At 37.9% G+C, this 19,307-nt stretch overlaps 1 protein-coding gene across 6 annotated transcripts in view; it reads left to right on the top strand.

Annotated features, from left to right (window-relative positions):
* The window catches only part of SIK3 (SIK family kinase 3), a 257,677-nt gene that overhangs the window by 133,807 nt on the left and 104,563 nt on the right, over positions 1–19,307 (top strand). For all 6 annotated transcript variants that reach the window (XM_070473549.1, XM_070473545.1, XM_070473547.1 and 3 more), the window contains exons 2-3: positions 4,808–4,924; positions 8,521–8,584. In XM_070473549.1, the coding sequence (XP_070329650.1) occupies positions 4,808–4,924; positions 8,521–8,584 (181 nt within the window). The remainder of the gene's footprint in view (positions 1–4,807; positions 4,925–8,520; positions 8,585–19,307) is intronic.

Raw genomic sequence — 19,307 nt, forward strand, 5'->3', positions numbered from 1 at the left:
GCTCTTTCTCTTTCTGGAGGAATTTTAGCGATTATGGTCTTAGAGTTTTCTTCCTAAGTAGTTTCTTTTTTTTAAGCTGCTCATTAATCGTAGCATCTCCCTGAGTGAAGAGACCTGATTATTTCTGATGGTAGGGAGGAAAGGTGATTTGTTTTGACCTTAATACTGAGCATTTTCTTGGCTCATTGGCTTTTATTGTCACCTTATCTTGCCTGTGAATGTGACATCAGGATATGTGAGTGAATTATTGCGTGTTGTGAGGAAAACTGTTTTCTTGAACTTCATTCCCTAAGAGCATTACTGCACTTACAAAAATTAGGTAAGAGTTAAAGGAACTGTGGTTTAGAAGTGAGAACAGGAGGAAATGGCTGTTTTCCCCTTCTAGAATGAATAAAGAACTAGGACTTTAAATTTGGCACAATATAAGTTTAACTTTTCCTTATACCACCTGTGTATTAAAAAAGAAATTTGTTGAATGGAAATATATTGAGTAAGGAAATTCTTAAGGAGTCCCAATAATCTGTATCTCTGTAGCAACATATTTGATATAATATCATGTTTAATTAATACTGTTGTCAATTCACAAGATCATGCTCTTTGCAGGATGAAAGGATTCTGTGTAGAGTAGTCAAACTTAAGAAATATATGGTCTGCTGGTAATGTGTTGGAAGTTTCCTTCTTTATTTGTTATGCTTTTCATATGTATGTGCAAGTATGTGATTCATAGATTTTTAACGCTAATCTAAAAACATTCTTTGGGAGTCTTACCTTCTGTTTACCTGCCCATTTACTTTTTGTTATTGACACATTTTATTTTTCAAGCAACTAGTATATACTACTTTTAAAGCCTTTATTATATGGCTTCCAATAATCTGTAACAGTGAAAATTCATGGTCATTGGTCTCTTTAAGTAGTCTGGAAATAATTAGAACTACCTGCTTGCCAGCTGCCTGCTCTCTGACTTGGTAGTTTCTGTTTCACTGGTATTTTTTTTTAAGGTATTGCTATTTAGAAAACTTGTACTCCTCAGTTGCAGTTAAGGTAGGAGCTAAGTGCGAGGAAGCTCTCGTCTCTGTTAGTAAGTGGTCCCGTTAGGTGTCTGTGCAGAGTGGTCCTGTGGCCTCCCCCCTTGCCTTAGCTACTTAGCATGGATGGGAGGGGGCCCAGCCTGCATTGAGGAAGCAGCTCCCTCCCTCTCTTTGACGTAGCCTTCAGGATCAGGTCTTGCTGTGGGTTCCATCCTGTGGCTCAGTCTGACTTTGCTGAATGAAATGCATTTTCTTCCCAGTTCCATTTCTTCATGTTCTTCCCACATCAGCTGATAGCAGCCTGTTCTGAATGCTGCCCACAAATTGTTAGCTATTTTGCTACTAGGTCCCCCAAATCACCCCTTAAGAAAGGAGTTGTTGTGTTGCAGATCCAGAACTGTGTCACTTAGTGAAGCAAATCTAATCCTTGCCAAAGAATGCCTAACATTTAAGGCTTGATTCCAGAAAAAAAGGAAATAATAACAAAAGCAGTACCTGTAAGGAATGTATATTGCATGCCAGGCATTATATAAGCAGGTTGCATTCATTAGCTTAGTTAATCCTCAATAACCTTTAAAGTGGTTTCTATTGTTGCCCACACTTTATAGATAAGGAGCCATGGAAAAATTAAATAACTTGGTTATATGTTGGTTATATGGTTATATGTTACCAGACAAATCCAAGATTTTGATCCCAGTCAGCTTGACACCATGTTTAGCTGCTAGGCAAAGCTTCGCCTCCCTGTGTCTTGTTGAAGCTTAAATCTCACTATAAAGTAGGCAGGAGCTTGATGCTTTTATATATTAAGATCATTCTGAATTTACTTCTAAGATTATGAAAAAAGTGAATGTGTTAGTCGCTCAGTCATGACCGACTCTGTTGTGAACGTATGGCCTGTAGCCTGCCAGGCTCCTGTCTCTACTGTGATGTTTGTTGTTGTTGTTGTTTTGGGAATTGTTCTTAGAGAACCAGCTGCAGATGCCAGACTAATTGCTGGAGTTAAGGTCCTATATTTCTGGTCTGGCACAGTGATGAGAAGAAGAGATACTAGTGGTTAGGGGTCGAGGATTCAGGACAACTTATTAGAAGATCAGTTAGCTGGTGAGATTTGTTAATGTTTGTGCTACTGCTCCTTATAAAATTCTCTTCCCTTTTTTCTGCCCATCTCAATTCTGTGTCTTCTCAGGTTCTCTCTTCTTTGTGAACTCTTTACCTGTGTTAACTTTTTCTCCCCCAGATGAAGGTCATACTTCATCCTCTGTTCTACTTATACCATGTACATAGCTTTATTTATTGTATTTCCAGTGCTGTATAGTTGGCTGTTTCGCATATGTCTTTCTTCTCTACTCGATTGTGAGGTCCCTGAAGTGAAGGCTGTGTCTGGTTAATCTTCGTAGCTCAAGCCACCTCCACCTCATTTTATCACATTCCATGTTCAAGGCAGAGCTTAACTCTGAATTGAGCTGGAGTTGGTCTCCTTGTGCCTTCCTTCCATTAGTTCTTAACCTAACATCAGAAACAACTTCAAACAAAGTTACCCTTGTGCTGGTCATTCTTATATTTGAATCATTTACTATGTATAGTTCCATACTGTCTTTATTTGAGCTTAACTTTTTTATAATTGACATCTTTGCTTCCCTGGTTTTCTTTTTCTTCTTTTTCTCAATAAGTGTAAATTTTCTTTTCCTCCCCCAGTGTATAGACCCATGTAATTTTAGGAATTGAAAGGTGCTAAATTTGCTTAGCCCTGATCCTTCATCCAGCTAATATTTGTTCAGTACATACTGATTGAGTAGTTGAAAAAGACATAGAGATATTTGGGGGCAACCCAATATTTTGAATATTTAAGAATAATGAGGAAGTTTAGATTTAGTAGATTAAAAACGTCTTTCATCATTTATTCTGTCTTTAAATGTGTGCTGCTGAGTAACTTAAGAATTACGAGCAAAGTAGAAAGATGTTTTATGCTGAAGCTGTATATATACAGCACAGAAAGATCTCCTAAAGATTTTTTTAGGATTATCATTAAGAATTTGATTCTAAAGCTGAGCTACCTGGGCTTCATTCTTGGGTCTACCACATACTAGCTATAAATTACTTAGTCCTGTGTGATTACTGAATCTCTCTGTGTCTCAGGTTCCATATTTGTAGAACAGAGTTGATAATAATATGGAGTGTTGTAAGGTTTAAATGAGTTAGTATTTACAAAGCACTAAGGTTTATATAGTATATATATACATACTGGCATATAGTAAGTGTTCAGTATGTAGTATATAGTATATATATATATATATATTCAGTCAGTCAGTCAGTTCAGCCACTCAGTCGTGTCTGACTCTTTGCGACCCCATGAATCGCAGCACGCCAGGCCTCCCTGTCCATCACCAACTTCCGGAGTTTACTCAAACGCATGTCCATCGAGTCAGTGATGCCATCCAGCCATCTCATCCTCTGTCGTCCCCTTCTCCTGCCCCCAGTCCCTCCCAGCATCAGGGTCTTTTCCAATGAGTCAACTCTTCTCATGAGGTGGCCAAAGTATTGGAGTTTCAGCTTCAGCATCAGTCCTTCTGATGAACACCCAGGACTGCTCTCCTTCAGGATGGACTGGTTGGATCTCCTTGCAGTCCAAGGGACTCTCAAGAGTCTTCTCCAACACCACAGTTCAAAAGCATCAATTTTTCGGTGCTCAGCTTCTTCACAGTCCAGCTCTCACACCCATACATGACCACTGGAAAAACCATAGCCTTGGCTAGACTGACCTTTGTTGGCAAAGTAATGTCCCTGCTTTATGGTATGCTATCTAGGTTGGTCATAACTTTTCTCCCAAGGAACAAGTGTCTTTTAATTTCATGGCTGCAGTCACCATCTGTAGGGATTTTGGAGCCCCAAAAAACAAAGTCTGACACTGTTTCCACTGTTTCCCCATCTATTTGCCATGAGGTGATGGGACCAGATGCCATGATCTTAGTTTTCTGAATGTTAAGCTTTAAGCCAACTTTTTCACTTTCCTCTCTCACTTTCATCAAGAGGCTCTTTAGTTCCTCTTCACTTTCTTCCATAAGGGTGGTGTCGTCTGCATATCTGAGGTTATTGATATTTCTCCCAGCAATCTTGATTCCAGCTTGTGCTTCTTCCAGCCCAGTGTTTCTCATGATGTATTCTATAGTATATAGTATAGTATATAGTAATTGTATATATATAATATATAGTATATATATAGTATGTAGTTAGATAGTATATAGTTCAGTAGTATGTGTATATATATATAGTATATAGTTCAGTATATAGTAATTGCTGCTGCCACCACCATCACCACCCTTACTACTATCACTGTTACTGAATTATAGAAGCACCTCCTGAGATGTGGGATATACCTGTGGAACTTCTAGTCAGACCTTACCAAGTCATCATCTACTTATCATATAAGTTTCTTGTCTTAATAAGAAGCCCTGCATATCAGTGTCTGCACCAAAGCATGATTTGCCTAGATTGTAACCGCACCTGCAGGGTAATGAAGTATTTTGTTCTGGGGTTTTACTGGAGCAATTTAAGAAATGGCAGAAGACCCATTAGCTTGTGGAGTCTGTTCCTTTGAGAAAACTTGCTAGGAATCCATTTCCTGTCATTTTAAAAAGAGTAAATTTATTTTCTTCATTGACGTCCTGTAAACAAGATAATGGCAATTTGTATTTTGTGGAATATGTTTTAAAGTAGATTTAATTTTCCTTAGTAAATGCTTTTTAATAATGCATGAGTGAATTTTCTTTCTCTGTTGTCAGGTTGCTATCAAGATCATTGATAAGACCCAGCTGGATGAAGAAAACTTGAAGAAGATTTTCCGAGAAGTTCAAATTATGAAGATGCTTTGCCACCCCCACATTATCAGGCTTTACCAGGTAGGATCCCTAGTGGTAGCGTGGGGCAACAAGGAACCCAGGGTGGTCACTTGTGTCTGTGGTTACTTTTGAAGAGAAGGTGGGTAGATGAACATCTGCAACTTTTTTTTTCTATATTCATATGTTCATCCTACTATTTCCCTACCTTATTATCTATCCCCCAACTCAGTACTTCAGTTTTCCCTGGGGATTTACTAGTAAGCTCTAGCTTACCTAGGTAAGCTTGGATGCCATTCTTAGAGTTACACAAAAAGATTATTTAGAAGGTGATGAGAACCTATTTATTTAGGTCCGAATCCTAAAGCAGAATGGGAAATCCAAAAGGAACAGAGAATTTGAAGAGATTAAAAGAGTATTAACTTTTACAGCATTATTGAAATACCAATGTCTGTGATCATTTTATAAATTATCACCAAGGGTATTTTCAGTGTGGCTTGTTGTACCAGTCAAACCGATCTCCTTTCAGCTCTGATAGGGTCCCAGACATGGTTTCCTAAGGTTGCACTGATTCCTTCGATAGCCAGGAGATTGTGCATGCATGCTTAGTCCCTTAGTTGTGTCTGGCTCTTTGTGACACCATGGACTGTAGCCTGCCAGGCTCCTCTGTCCATGGGGATTCTCCAGGCAAGAACACTGGTGTGGGTTGCCATGCCCTCCTCCAGGGGCTTCTCAATCCAGGGATCGAATCCAGGTCTCCTACATTGCAGGTGGATTCTTTACCATGTGAGCCACCACGGAAGCCCAACCAAGAGATTGACTCCACATAATGGCAGAGTTTTCTGTTCTAGTTTACTTACCTTCCCAGGAAGCATGCATATTTCATGCCGTCATCAAAAGTGATTCCCCAGCCTTACTGCAAAAGTAGTGAATCTAATGGCTGGAATTTTAAGCCAGATAGGAGAGGAGGACCTTGCCGTAGCAGGCGGGTGGAAGAGATATTTTGGGAGAGGTGGGGCTTTGGGGTGCTTCTCAAATTGCAGTGTGTTGGCAACCATGAGCCCTGCCTGTGCGTGAGGCCAGCCCTGCTCACTGCTCTCTACCAGAACAGCCAACACCTCCTTCTGCAGGAAGTGGCCACCCACTCAGTTCGTTTGCTGCTGTTAGTCTGCAGTAAATGGTTACTGGCCCAGACCTGGGATCATGTGTAAGAGTGGAAAGAGTACATCTGAGGCACAGCAGGCAGCCTTTCAGTCTGCTACTTTATGGAAAAGAAAGCATGTCGTGATATCAGTGCATGTTTACGACTGTAGCCTTAGGGCTCTTGTCTGGTGTCACCTGCTCACATCATGAAATGAATTAGATCAGCAGGAGCAGGATTGTTGAAATTTTATCACACAAAGTTATATTGAGCAACACCTCCGTTGTGCCTGAGAAGGAAACCCATGAAAGCTTCCTGGGGTTGTCTGAAGAGCTGTGTCTGCAAGTTCAGAGATGCTGCTTCCTTCCTATCCTGACAGACAGTAAACTTCTTGACCTCACTTTTTAAAATAAATCATCTTTTAATAGTTGTAGAGCTCATTATAAAGGCTGACTTTCCTTAAGAGGTTAACTTATAGGTATTAACCTTATCACTGAAATCTGCAAATTTACCTTTCTTACCCAAGATTTCATTAGCCCTTCTGATTTATAGACTTTCAACCCTGGCTTTGAATATCGCCCTCTTTTAGGCTTTAATTTTGCTGTCTGGCAGCTAGTATTGTTAATGGGAGAGTCTGAGCTGCCAAGGTGAGTATGACTGTTGAATCGTCTTCATACAGTATTAAGGTAGTTTTTATGTCATTTGCTAAAGCTTCAGTCTTCTTGGGCTTCCAGAGTGAACCAAATTTAGATAACTATATAGGGAAGTTTTTGAACTCCTGAAAAGCTTAAAAAAAAAAAAGTCTAAAGTTAAACACAACATTGTAAATCAACTCCACTTCAACAAAATTAAAAAAAAAATAAAAAGATTTACAGTCAATAAAGTGAAAGTGAAGTCACTTAGTCGTGTCCGACTCTTTGTGACCCCATGGACAGTAGCCTGCACCAGACTCCTTTGTCCATGGGATTTTCTAGGCAAGAGTACTGGAGTGGGTTGCCATTTCCTTCTCCAGGGAATCTTCCCAACCCAGGGATCGAACCCAGGTCTCCCACATTCTAGACAAACGCTTTACCGTCTGAGCCACCAGGGAAGTCCATAAAAGGCCTGGTATAAAGGGGATATACAATATGACATTTTTTTTCTTCTTTTTTATTTTTCCTTAACACTTACTTATGTTTAGGATACTTACTTTTTGTTACATGAGCCAACATATAGAGAGCTTGGAAGCAATACATGTAACAGTGGGCTAGTATCACCAGTCTGTAGAGAGTTTTTAAGTTAAAGTGAGAAAAATGATGCAGTTGTTACATTGAAAAATTAAAATAATGTGCATACATACAATGGAGTACTATGAAACCATTTAAAAGAAGAAATAGATCTATTGTTATAGTGGTATTAATGTATAGAGATGTCAAAAATAAAATGACTAGGGAATGATTTGACAAAATAATTAACTGTCAAGTATAGTGAAAGTGTAGAACTGTATTGCCTACTTTGATAGTCACTAGCCACATGTGGTTGTGTATTAACATGTAGCTAGCATGAATGAGGAACTGGATTTTTACTTTTATTTAATATTAATTAAATATAAACACCGGAGCTGTTTACAGTTAAAAGTGTTTGAAATATATTAATGATAATAAAATACAATAGAATTAATTTCACCTTTTTCTTTTTACTTTTCTAATGTGTTACTAGAAAAGTTAAAATTGTATGTGAGACTCACATAGTATTTCTGTTGGATACCACTACTCTAGAATGATATAAAATAGACTATTAACAGTTTCCTCTGGGGAATAAAATGGAAAGGCTTAGACAGAGGAAAACGTTGGTCTTTTGTTTATATACTAGGTATTTAAAATGTTTATAATGAACATTTATACTTATATATTAATACTTTAATAAATATTTGATGAAAAAAGTGAAAAGGAAGAAGGTACTGACAACACACCACAAGTTTTTAGAAAAGTAGCAAAATAAAGACTAAGATTAAAATACAAACGAGTAGTTTATATCTTTGAGGTTGTTGAATGAAAAGTTGTCATTTCCATTTTTTAAAAAGCACGGCTATATGTAATATCTGTGTAGTTCTTAAGTGATTCCAGTTGTTCTCCCTAAGTTTTATTTTGATTGGGTTTTGGGAGGGACATTTTTGAGCTTCAAGTGATCAATGATCCAAAACTTCAAGTGACCAAATGTGAACTTTTTGGTTCTTGGCAGCATCTTTGCGTCTTTTTGTGGAGCTTGAAAGATTGCTGAGGCCTGCTGGGACAATGCAAGGACTGTCTCTCTCAAGTAGTAAATATTTCCTACTTTTAAGAACTTGGAGGAATACCCGTTTCCCCCCTTCCTAATGACATTTATATCTGTTCCCCTCCCAGCCCCACAAGTTTGAAGTCTCCTTTAGGCAGAAATGATTATTAACATTTCACATGACAAAAGAAAGAGTTGTTAGTTTCTCTTCCTGCGCTATCAGCCTGTCACTTGTGTCACTGTCATTTTCCTGCCTTTGCACCAGGTTATGGAGACAGAGCGGATGATTTATCTGGTGACAGAATATGCGAGTGGAGGGGAAATATTTGGTGAGTACACTTATTGCGTTCTTTAAGCAGCTATTGAGCACGCTACGGCAAACTTAGAACAGCTGTCCGACGCCTTTGTCACGTGAACAGCTGTCACTTGATGCTGTCCTTCAGCGCTGGCATTTTCTACCAACAAAGCAATTTTAATTATTTTTGAGTCCCCTCTTAAAGTTCTCACCATCTTTGTTTCCTTAGCAAAGGTGGTTTGTTTGTTTCGGTCAGGTGTTGACAGTTGAGATTAAAGATCTTCCAAAACAGAACATTCTCTGAACATGAGGGTCTTTCCTACTGCCAGTTTCTAGCTGGAGTGACAACATGTGACGGAACCCCTTCAGATGTGGTGGGCCCCTGTTGTGTATGGAAGAGTCTCTCAGAGCAAGCAGTCTCACCCTAACGCATTCTTTATCATTTACTTACATATGACATGCAACTGTATTCCTTACCATGTATTCACAGTTTCCTTGATGATTATTGTAATTTAGGAGGTTTTTTGTTCAGTAACTGTGGTTTTTTTTCCCCTCTAACACTTAGCACAACATTAGAATTAAGCTGAAGAATTTGTTATCAGGAAATATTTCATTTTGAGGTGGTAAAAACTGGCCCCCCTAAATTTTTCTTTTGGTAAGCTGTGATAAATGGAGCCAAATAAAGACTAAACTTTCAAACCTAGATTGACATGTCTTTTTATTTTTAAATTTTATTTCTTTTTGGCATGTGAATATAGAAAAGGGTTTCATATGTATTTTAGGTTTAGCTAGTGTATTTTTTTAGATTTTGATTTGGTTTAAGTCTGGATGGTAAGAACTTTTAAAATTTTTAAAATATTGGCACTTGCTATTTGCCTCAGTTCAGTTCAGTTCAGTCGCTCAGTCGTGTCTGACTCTTTGCGACCCCATGAATCGCAGCACGCCAGGCCTCCCTGTCCATCATCAACTCCCGGAGTTTACGCAAACTCATGCCCATCGAGTTGGTGATGCCATCCAGCCATCTCATCCTCTGTCGTCCCCTTCTCCTCCTGCCCCCAACCCCTCCCAGAATATATATTAATATATATTAATATATATATTATATATATTAATTTATATATTATAATATTATTTATACATAATATTATATATATTATGCCTAATGTATATTAAAAAGCATGAAATTACCATTAAGTGGCATTTTCTTATTAGTGACTGGCGAGTTGTGACTGAGAATTTTTTGATATGTTAAACTGAAAGCTGATCATTTGATATCTAATAATCTTCAAAATAAGTGTGAATCTTTTAAAAAGAGGTATTATTTCCTAATGATGTTTTTACTTGCCTTTGTATCTGCTTATGTGTAATGGTAATCTTGGGAGTAAAGAGACCTTGTCATCTTAACATTCATAATAATCAAAGAACCAAACACAGTGCACCTCAGATCTCCCTTGCTCCTTAGAAGACAGATTTCAAAAGTACAGAAAAGATAACAACGCCCTGGTTGTAGATTCTTTGTGGGAACATAGCTCATGACGTGAAGAAATAGAATAGTACTTCTCATGGTATTATTATAAAAGATCTGGAGGAGGAAGAAATTGCTGTTACCAAGAGAAATGACTGTGCCTGCACAAGGATGGAAGTGTCTCATGAGGTCTAGTTTTTAGGTATCTGTATCAGAGATGAAAGGATAGGTTTAATCAAGAATACGCACTTTGGAGGCCGCTCTACCTGGTTTTGAATCACATTGTTGCCACCTATTTGCTTTTTTACTTGGATTCTGGGACTCACATTCATGGCCTATAAAGTCAGATCTGTAATATATGCCTTGTAGTTGGGACGATTAAATGAGATAGCACATAGAGAGCCCTAGCACTTTGCTTCCTTTTCCTGTGTGTAATAGAACAAGTGGTTGATGGACTGCTGGTAGGAGAATGTGAGACACTCTGCTGCCCTCCCCAGTGAAACTGGTGAAAGTAATTTTAAAAAACCCCTAAACTCCAGCCATTTAAAGTCTCTGGAAATGGTTCTGAGGGTGAACAGCAACTGAAGAAACATTTATTCAAGAACATCTATGAAAATTTGCTAAGAAATAAGAGCGCTTGTGGTCTTTAAGCCAGTGCTACTTCCTTCTTCCCCTCTAGCCAACTCAGCAAGCTGGAGATTCCAAATCGGTAAGGTTACTCCAGCCAAGACCACAGCCTGCCCTCTGGCCTCCCCTTTTCACCTAGACTAATGGATTTCTTCCTGGAGGAACGGGACATAAACATTTCTCATCCTGCCCTGGCTACCTATTGCTGTTGCTAAAGCATGGGTTAGAGCAGTTGAACCGTGAGGAGTCCTTTGTCTGCCCAACTCATACTTGTAGAGTTTGGGTGAGGCACGCTGAGAATACTGGGACCCAGCTCATTCTTGCTTTATGTTCTAAACTAGTAGGTTATCTCAAGAGAGGCAAGCAGGGAGAATTTAGAATCTGCGCCCTTTCTCTCCAATGAACTCTGCTCCTAGAGAGGGAGTGTTAACTCAGAGAAAGCTTTGCCATTGTCCCCACGTCTAGCTTCAGAGTCCTGGCTCAGAGATTTGTCCAGAGGGAGAAACAGACCATAACACATATAGCTCCTAATTTCTTCCCGTAGGGACTGGCTTCATTTGCAACAGAGAATGAAGAAGTTTAAGTCTGAAGGCATTCATAAAAATAGTGGAGGTTGTGGTAAAAGGCATTTCAGAGCAGATTTGAGCAGGCTAAACTATAAGCCAGCTAGTTTGCAAGCAAGAACCAGGGAATAGAACATCATAAGAGCCTTCTAAGGTCAGAAGAAAAATCAAACACTGATCTCAGAAACTCTTCCTTCAAAGGAACGAGAATTTGATTAGATTGTTTATAGACCAGTTTATGCTCTAGGACATTATTGAAAATAATAGAGCAACCAGCCACAATTTTTGGATTTTAACAGCTGGACATGGTTAAAGAAAGATAGGAAGAAAGCTCTACCCAAACCATGGTGATCCAGTGATCTGTTTGTAAGTGTGGATGTAACAAGGATATGTGCCTCCCTGAGGAATAACATCAGAAGCTGATCACTATGTATAGGGGAATTCAGTTCAGTCGCTCAGTTGTGTCTGACTCTTTGCGACCCATGGACTGCAGCATGCCAGGCCTCCCTGTCCATCACCAACTGCCGGAGCTTACTCAAACTCATGTCCATTGGGTCGGTGATGCCATCCAACCATCTCATCCTCTGTCGGCCCCTTCTCCTCCTGCCTTCAATCTTTCCCAGTGTTTCTCAGGGTCTTTTCAAATGAGTCAGTTCTTCACATCAGGTGGCCAAAATATTTCAACTTCAGCATCAGTCCTTCCAATGAACATTCAGGACTGATTTCCTTTAGGATGGACTGGTTGGATCTCCTTGCAGTCCAAGGGACTCTAAAGAGTCTTCTCCAACACCACAGTTCAAAAGCATCGATTTTTTGGTGCTCAGCTTTCTTTATTCCCACTCTCACATCCATTCATGACTACTGGAAAAACCATAGCCTTGACTAGATGGACCTTTGTTGGCAAAGTAACATCTCTGCTTGTTAATATGCTGAGTTGGTCATAACTTTTCTCCCAAGGAGTAAGTGTCTTTTTACTTCATAGCTGCAGTCAGCATCTGTAGTGATTTTGGAGCCCCCCAGAATAAAGTCTGACACTGTTTCCACTGTTTCTCCATCTGTTTGCCATGAAGTGATGGGACCAGCTGCCATGATCTTTGTTTTCTGAATGTTGAGCTTTAAGCCAACTTTTTCACTTTCCTCTTTCACTTTCATCAAGAGGCTCTTTAGTTCTACCTCCCTTTCTTACATAAGGGTGGTGTCATCTGCATATCTGAGGTTATTGATATTTCTCCCAGCAATCTTGATTCCAGCTTGTGCTTCCTCCAGCCCAGCTTTTCTCATGATGTACTCTGCATATAAGTTAAATAAGCAGGGTGACAATATACAGCTTTTACATACTCCTTTTCCTATTTGGAACGAGTCTGTTGTTCCATGTCCAGTTGTAACTGTTGCTTCCTGACCTGCACACAGATTTCTCAATAGTCAGGTCAGGTGGTCTGGTATTCCCATCTCTTTAAGAAATTTCCACAGTTTATTGTGATCTGCACAGTCAAAGGCTTTGGCATAGTCAATAAAGCATAAATAGATGTTTTTCTGGAACTCTCTTGCTTTTTCGATGATCCAGTGGATGTTGGCAATTTGATCTCTGGTTCCTCTGCCTTTTCTAAAACCAGCTTGAACAGCTGGAAGTTCACGGTTCACGTATTGCTGAAGCCTGGCTTGGAGAATTTTGAGCATTACTTTACTAGCGTGTGAGATGAGTGCAATTGTGCGGTAGTTTGAGCATTCTTTGGCATTGCCTTTCTTTGGGATTGGAATGATAACTGACCTTTTCCAGTCCTGTGGCTACTGCTGAGTTTTCCAAATTTGCTGACATATTGAGTGTGGCACTTTCACAGCATCATCTTTCAGGATTTGAAATAGCTCAACTGTAGTTCCATCACCTCCACTAGCTTTGTTCATAGTGATGCTTCCTAAGGCCCTCTTGACTTCACATTCCAGGACGTCTGGCTCTCGTGAATGATCACACCATTGTGATTATTGGGGTCATGAAGATCTTTTCTGTACAGTTCTTCTGTGTATTCCTGCTACCTCTTCTTAATATCTTCTGCTTCTGTTAGGTCCATACCGTTTCTGTCCTTAATTGAGCCCATCTTTTCATGAAGTGTTCCCTTGGTACCTCTGATTTTCTTGAAGAGGTCTCTAGTCTTTCCCATTCTATTGTTTTCCTCTATTTCTTTGCACTGGCCACTGAGGGAGACTTTCTTATCTCTCCTTGCTATTCTTTGGAACTCTGCATTGAAATGGGTAATCTTTCCTTTTCTCCTCTGCTTTTGGCTTTTCTTCTTGTCACAGCTATTTGTAAGGCTCCTCAGACAGCTGTTTTGCTTTTTTGCATTTCTTTTTCTTGAGGATGGTCTTGCTCCCTGTCTCCTGTACATTGTCACAAACCTTTGTCCATAGTTCATCTGTGTATCAGATCTAGTCCCTTAAATCTATTTCTCACTTCCATTGTCTAATTGTAAGGGATTTGATTTAGGGGAATAAACTTCCCCTAAATTTAGGGGATTTGATTTGTATAGGGTGATAAACTTCACTAAAACAATCCAGTCAGTCACTAAACAAATAAACAGATAACAATGACATGCTCCAAAAGGGTAGAGCACCTAGAGTTATCAGAACGTATTATGTAAAACATCTATATTCCAACAACAGCAAACTGTGAAACATATAAAGAAACAGGAAAGTATGACCCATATACTGAAAAACAGCAGGCCGTAGAAACTGCCGGTCAGAGTGACCGTATTTATCAAGAAAAGACTTTAAAGTAGCCATAATGGAAATGTTCACAGTCTTAAAGGAACTCACAATTAAAGTGGTATAAGAAGATATGATTACAGGGTCACATCAAATAAGAATATCAGTAAAAAGGTAGAAATTATAAAAAATCATCAAAAGAAATTATGAAATTGAACAGTAAAATAACTAAAATGTATTAGAGAGACTTAACTATAGATTTGAACTCGCAGAACAGGAAGTGAATTTGTAGATAGATAGGCATGATATGGGGCTTCCCAGGTGGCACTAGTTGTGAAGACCCCACCTGCCAGTGCAGGAGACCTAAGAGATATGGGTTCAGTCCCTGGGCTGGGAAGATGCCCTGGTGGAGGGCATGGCAACCCACTCCAGTATTCTTGCCTGGAGAATCCCATGGACACAGGAGCCTAGTGGGCTACAGTCCGTAGGGTCGCAAAGAGCTGGACATGACTGAAGTGACCTAGCACGCACATACACAGGCATGCACACACACAGGCATGTTAATGCAAGTTGCAGACCAAAGAAAAATGAGTTAAAAACAATGAACAGACCCTCAGAGAAATGAGAGGTACAATCAAATGCTCCAACATATGTATAATGCGAGTACCAAAAGAAGAGAGAAAGGAGCAGAAAAAATATGCAAGAAAGTAATGGCTGTAAACTTCACAAATTCATTGAAAAACCTACATATCTAGGAATTTCTTTGAAATCCAGTTAGCAGTAAACACAAAGAGGTCCACAAACAGATACATCATAGTAAATATAATGGAAGTAAAAGACAGATATTGAAAGCATCAAGAGAAAAATGATGCATCACTTAAGGGCAATTCCTTAAGTTTTGGTAGTAGACTTTTCAGCAGAAATGATGGAGGCCAGAAGGCAATAGGATAACATTTGTAAAGTGCTGAAAGAAACAAAATAAAACAGTTAACTAAAATCCTATGTCCAGTAAACCTGTATTTCAAAAATGAAGGTGAAGTAGACTTCCTCAGATAATCAAGTACTGAGGGATTTTGTTGCTGACATTATAAGAAAGGCTAAAGGAAGTTCTTCAAGGTAAAAGCAGATGACCTCACATGGTAATTTGAGTTCATGCAAGAAAAAAAGGGCACCAATAAATGTCATGTAATCATAAAAGACAGAAGTGATACATACTTTCTGCTTTTTTCTCTTAATGTATTTAAAAATAAACATGAAATACATTATTAAGGCTGTAGTGTAATATATTTGTCAATAGCAGCACAATGGAGGTGGTGTGTGTGTGAGAAAAACTGCGTTAGGCTAAGGAAGTCATTATGGATGGCACAGAAATAATTATAGTGGTGTATTGTTGGATTTGTAACATTAATCAATGAATTTTATTATAAAAGCACTAGAAAAGAGGGTAAAAGAAATGACAGTATAAGGGAGAAACACTTCTATATAATCATCAAAATTAAGCTGGTATAAATCAGAACCTCATTTGAGTAAGATAAAATATACATGCTAAACACTGAAGTAGTCACTTAAAAAAATAACTCAAAAATTGCAATGCAAAAGTCATTAAAGAAATTGAAATGCTTTGTTAGAAAATATTCATTTAATGCAGAAGAAAGCAGTAATGAAGAATAGAATAAAATAGACAAACTATATGGAAAACAAAAGGTAAAACAGCAGACGTAAATCCATTATCAATAATTACATTAAATGTAAATGGGTGGGATAATGTAATGCAAAGGCAATGATTGTTAAACTGAATAAAAACACATGGTCCATTGTATGCTGTCTACAAGAAACATACTTTAAATTTAAAGATACCAATAAACTGAAAGTAAAAGGATGGAAAATGTCATATCATGCAAATAGCAGTGATAAGAAAGCTAGAATGGCTATGTTAATATCAGATAAAATAGACTTTAAACACAAAAGAGTTTCTTTTTCTACTTACTAGAGATAAAGAGGGATATGATGAGAAGGTAATACGTAAGTAGGCTGTAACAGTTATAAACATATGTGTCTAATAACAGGGCACCAAAATATATCAGACAACAACTGGCAGAAATGAAGGAAGAAAAAATAGACAGTGACAACAATTGAAAGCTTCAACACCCTCCTTGCAATAATGGATAGAAAAATTAGGCAGAAGATCAACAAGGAAAAAATAAGAATTGGTCAACCAATACCCAGCTGTACCTAACAGATACTGATAGAATACTCCATCTAATAGCAACACAATATACATGCTTATCAAGTAAACACAGAACATTCTCAAGGATAGACCATACACTAGGCCATAAGACAAACCTCCATAAAATTTAAACTTACTCAGTTTTAGTAGTAATACAAAATATTTTATAGTCACAATGGAATGAAATTAGGAATGAATAGTAGGAAAATTTGGGGAACTCACAAATATGTGAAATTTAAACAGTGTATTTTAAAGTAAGCAATGAGTCAAAGAATAAGTTAAAAGCAAATTCAGAAAATACTTTGAGATGAATGAAAATAAGGACAACATTTCAAAACCTGTGGATTGCAACTAAAAGGGTGCTTAGAGGGAAGTTTATAACTGTAAAATTATAAGTTTATAACTGTAAAATGCCTATAGTAAGAAAGATCAATTACCTAGTCTTCTACCTTAAGACAATGAAAGAGTAAGAGCACCCAAACCTAAAACAAGCTGAAGGAAGGGAATCATAATTATAGCAGAAGTTAATGAAAGATAGAAAAAAAATAGAGAAAATCAATGAAACCAAAAGCTGGTTCTTTGAAATGGTCAACAAAATTGGCAGATCTTTAGTTAGATTGACCAAGCAAAAAAAGAAACACTCAAATTACTAGAATCATAAATGGAAGAAGAGATATTACTAATGATCCTAAATTAATAACAATTGTAAAGGAATACTTGAGCAGTTATATACCCACAAATCATATAACTTAGATAAAATGGACAAATTCCTAGAAAGATACAAACTATTGAAACTGACTCAAGAGATACAGAATTTGAATATATCTGTATCAAGTGAAGAGCTTGAAGCAGTAATCAAAAACCACACATAAAAAAGCCCATGTCCAGAGGGCATCACTGCTGAACTCTACCAAATATTTAAAAAGAATTACTAATAACAGCAAACTTTCACAAACTCTTCTAAAAAATAGAAGAGGAGATGTACGTGATGTATGTATACTTGATACTTGACATATAGCTGATACCAATACTAGACAAAGACATCACAAGGAAAAAAAAAAACACTACAGACCAGTATCTCTTGTGAATATGGTTGCAAAATTCTTCAAAAGGATAGTTACAAACAAAATCCGGCAGCATATAAGAAGAATTATACACCATGACCAAATGGAATTTATTTACTTGCAAGGAATGCAAGGTTGGTTCACCATATCAGAATTCATGAATATAATCAGTTCAGTTCAGTTGCTTGTCATGTCCCACTCTTTGTGACCCCATAGACTGAAGCATGCCAGGCTTCCCTGTCCATCACCAACTCCTGGAGCTTGCTCAAACTCGTGTTCATCAGGTTGGTTGATGTTGCTCCTGCCTGAAGTCTTTCCTAGCATTAGGGTCTTTTCCAGTGGGTCAGTTCTTTGCATCAGGTGGCCGAAGCTTTGGAGCTTCAGCTTCAACATCAGTCCTTACAATGAATATTCAGGACTGATTTCTTTAGGATTGCCTGGTTTGATCTCCTTGCAGTCCAAGGAACTCAAGAGTCTTCAACAACCACAGTTCAAAATCATCAGTTCTTCGGCACTCAACTTTCTTTATGGTCCAACTCTCACACCCATACATGACTGTTGGATATACATGAATATAATACATATCAATAAAAGAAATCACAAGATAACATGATCATCTCCCATGCATCAATATGTCAAAATAGGCAAGAGTATACAATGGAGAAAAGACAGTCTCTTTAATAAGTCAGGCTGGGAGAACTGGACAGCTACATGTAGAAGAATGTAACTAGAACATTTTCCAACAGCCTACACGAAAATAAACTCAGAATAGATCAAAGACCTATATATAAGGCCATACACTATAAAACTCTTAGAGGAACACATAGGCAGTATAATCTCTGACATAAATCACAGCAATATTTTTTTGATCCCCCTTCCAATGAGAATAAAAACAAAAATAAACAAATAGGACCTAATTAAGCTAAAAAGCTTCCGGACAGCAAAGGAAACCATACATAAAACACAAAGACAACCCACAGGCTGGGAGAAAATGGTTGCAAACAAAGCAACCAACAGGAGATCTCCAAAATATGCAAACAGCTCATGCAGCTCTATGTCAAAAAAACCAAACAACCCAGTTAAAAAAAAAAGTGATCAGAAGATCTAAATGGACATTTCTCCAAAGAAGACATATAGATGGCCAAAAAAGCACATGAAAAGATGCTCAACATTACTGATTATAAGAGGAATGTGAATTGAAACTACAATGAGGTGTCACCTCACACTGGTCAGAATGGTCATCATCAAAAAGTCTGTAAACAATAAATGCTGGAAAGGGTATGGAGAAAAGGGAACCTCCCTCCACTGTGCTGGGGATGTAAATTGGTACAAACACAATGGATAACAGGATGGAAGTTCTTAAAAATCTAAAAATAGAATTGCAGTATGATCCAGCACTCCCACTCCTGGACATATATCCAGAGAAAACTAATCTGAAAGGATACATACACCCCAGTGATTATTGCAGCACTCTTTACAGTACATGGAAGCAACATAAATGTCCATCAACAGAGGAATGGGTAAAGAAAATGTGGTATGTATATACAATGGACTATTACTCAACCATAAAAAAGAATGAAATAATACCATTTGTAGCAACATGGATGAGTGGTTAGTCCTCAGTATTTTTAAGAATGAAAGAATAGGGTTAAGGGTGAAACCCTTCATATCATCAGTATTTAAGTTGAAAATAAGGCCACAAAATATGAAAAAGCACTGTTGATGAAAGACGATTGTGGTATGGCAAAAACTACCACAATATTGTAAAGTAATTATCCTCCAATTAAATTAATATTTAAAAAGCCAAGGAAAATAGAAATTTTAAAAAGTGGTAGTGTTAAATGCTGTAGAAAAGTCAACTATGATAAGGACTGAAAAGTAACTTCTGACTTTGTGATGATGTTCTCAGTATTCTTAAAGAGAGCTGTTTCACTAGTGTAGTAAGAATAGAAATCAGAATCTAATGGGGTAAGCTATGAGTGCATAAATGTTATATAATAACTCAATTCTAAAATACATATTGACATAATCATTGAAAATAAATAAAAGTGATGGTCAACAAAAGAGTCTGAAATGCAGTACTTGGGTACAGTCTCAAAAATGACAGAAGGGTC

The sequence above is a fragment of the Odocoileus virginianus genome, chromosome 10, assembly GCF_023699985.2.
Source record: "Odocoileus virginianus isolate 20LAN1187 ecotype Illinois chromosome 10, Ovbor_1.2, whole genome shotgun sequence".
NCBI classification, from domain to species: domain Eukaryota; kingdom Metazoa; phylum Chordata; class Mammalia; order Artiodactyla; family Cervidae; genus Odocoileus; species Odocoileus virginianus.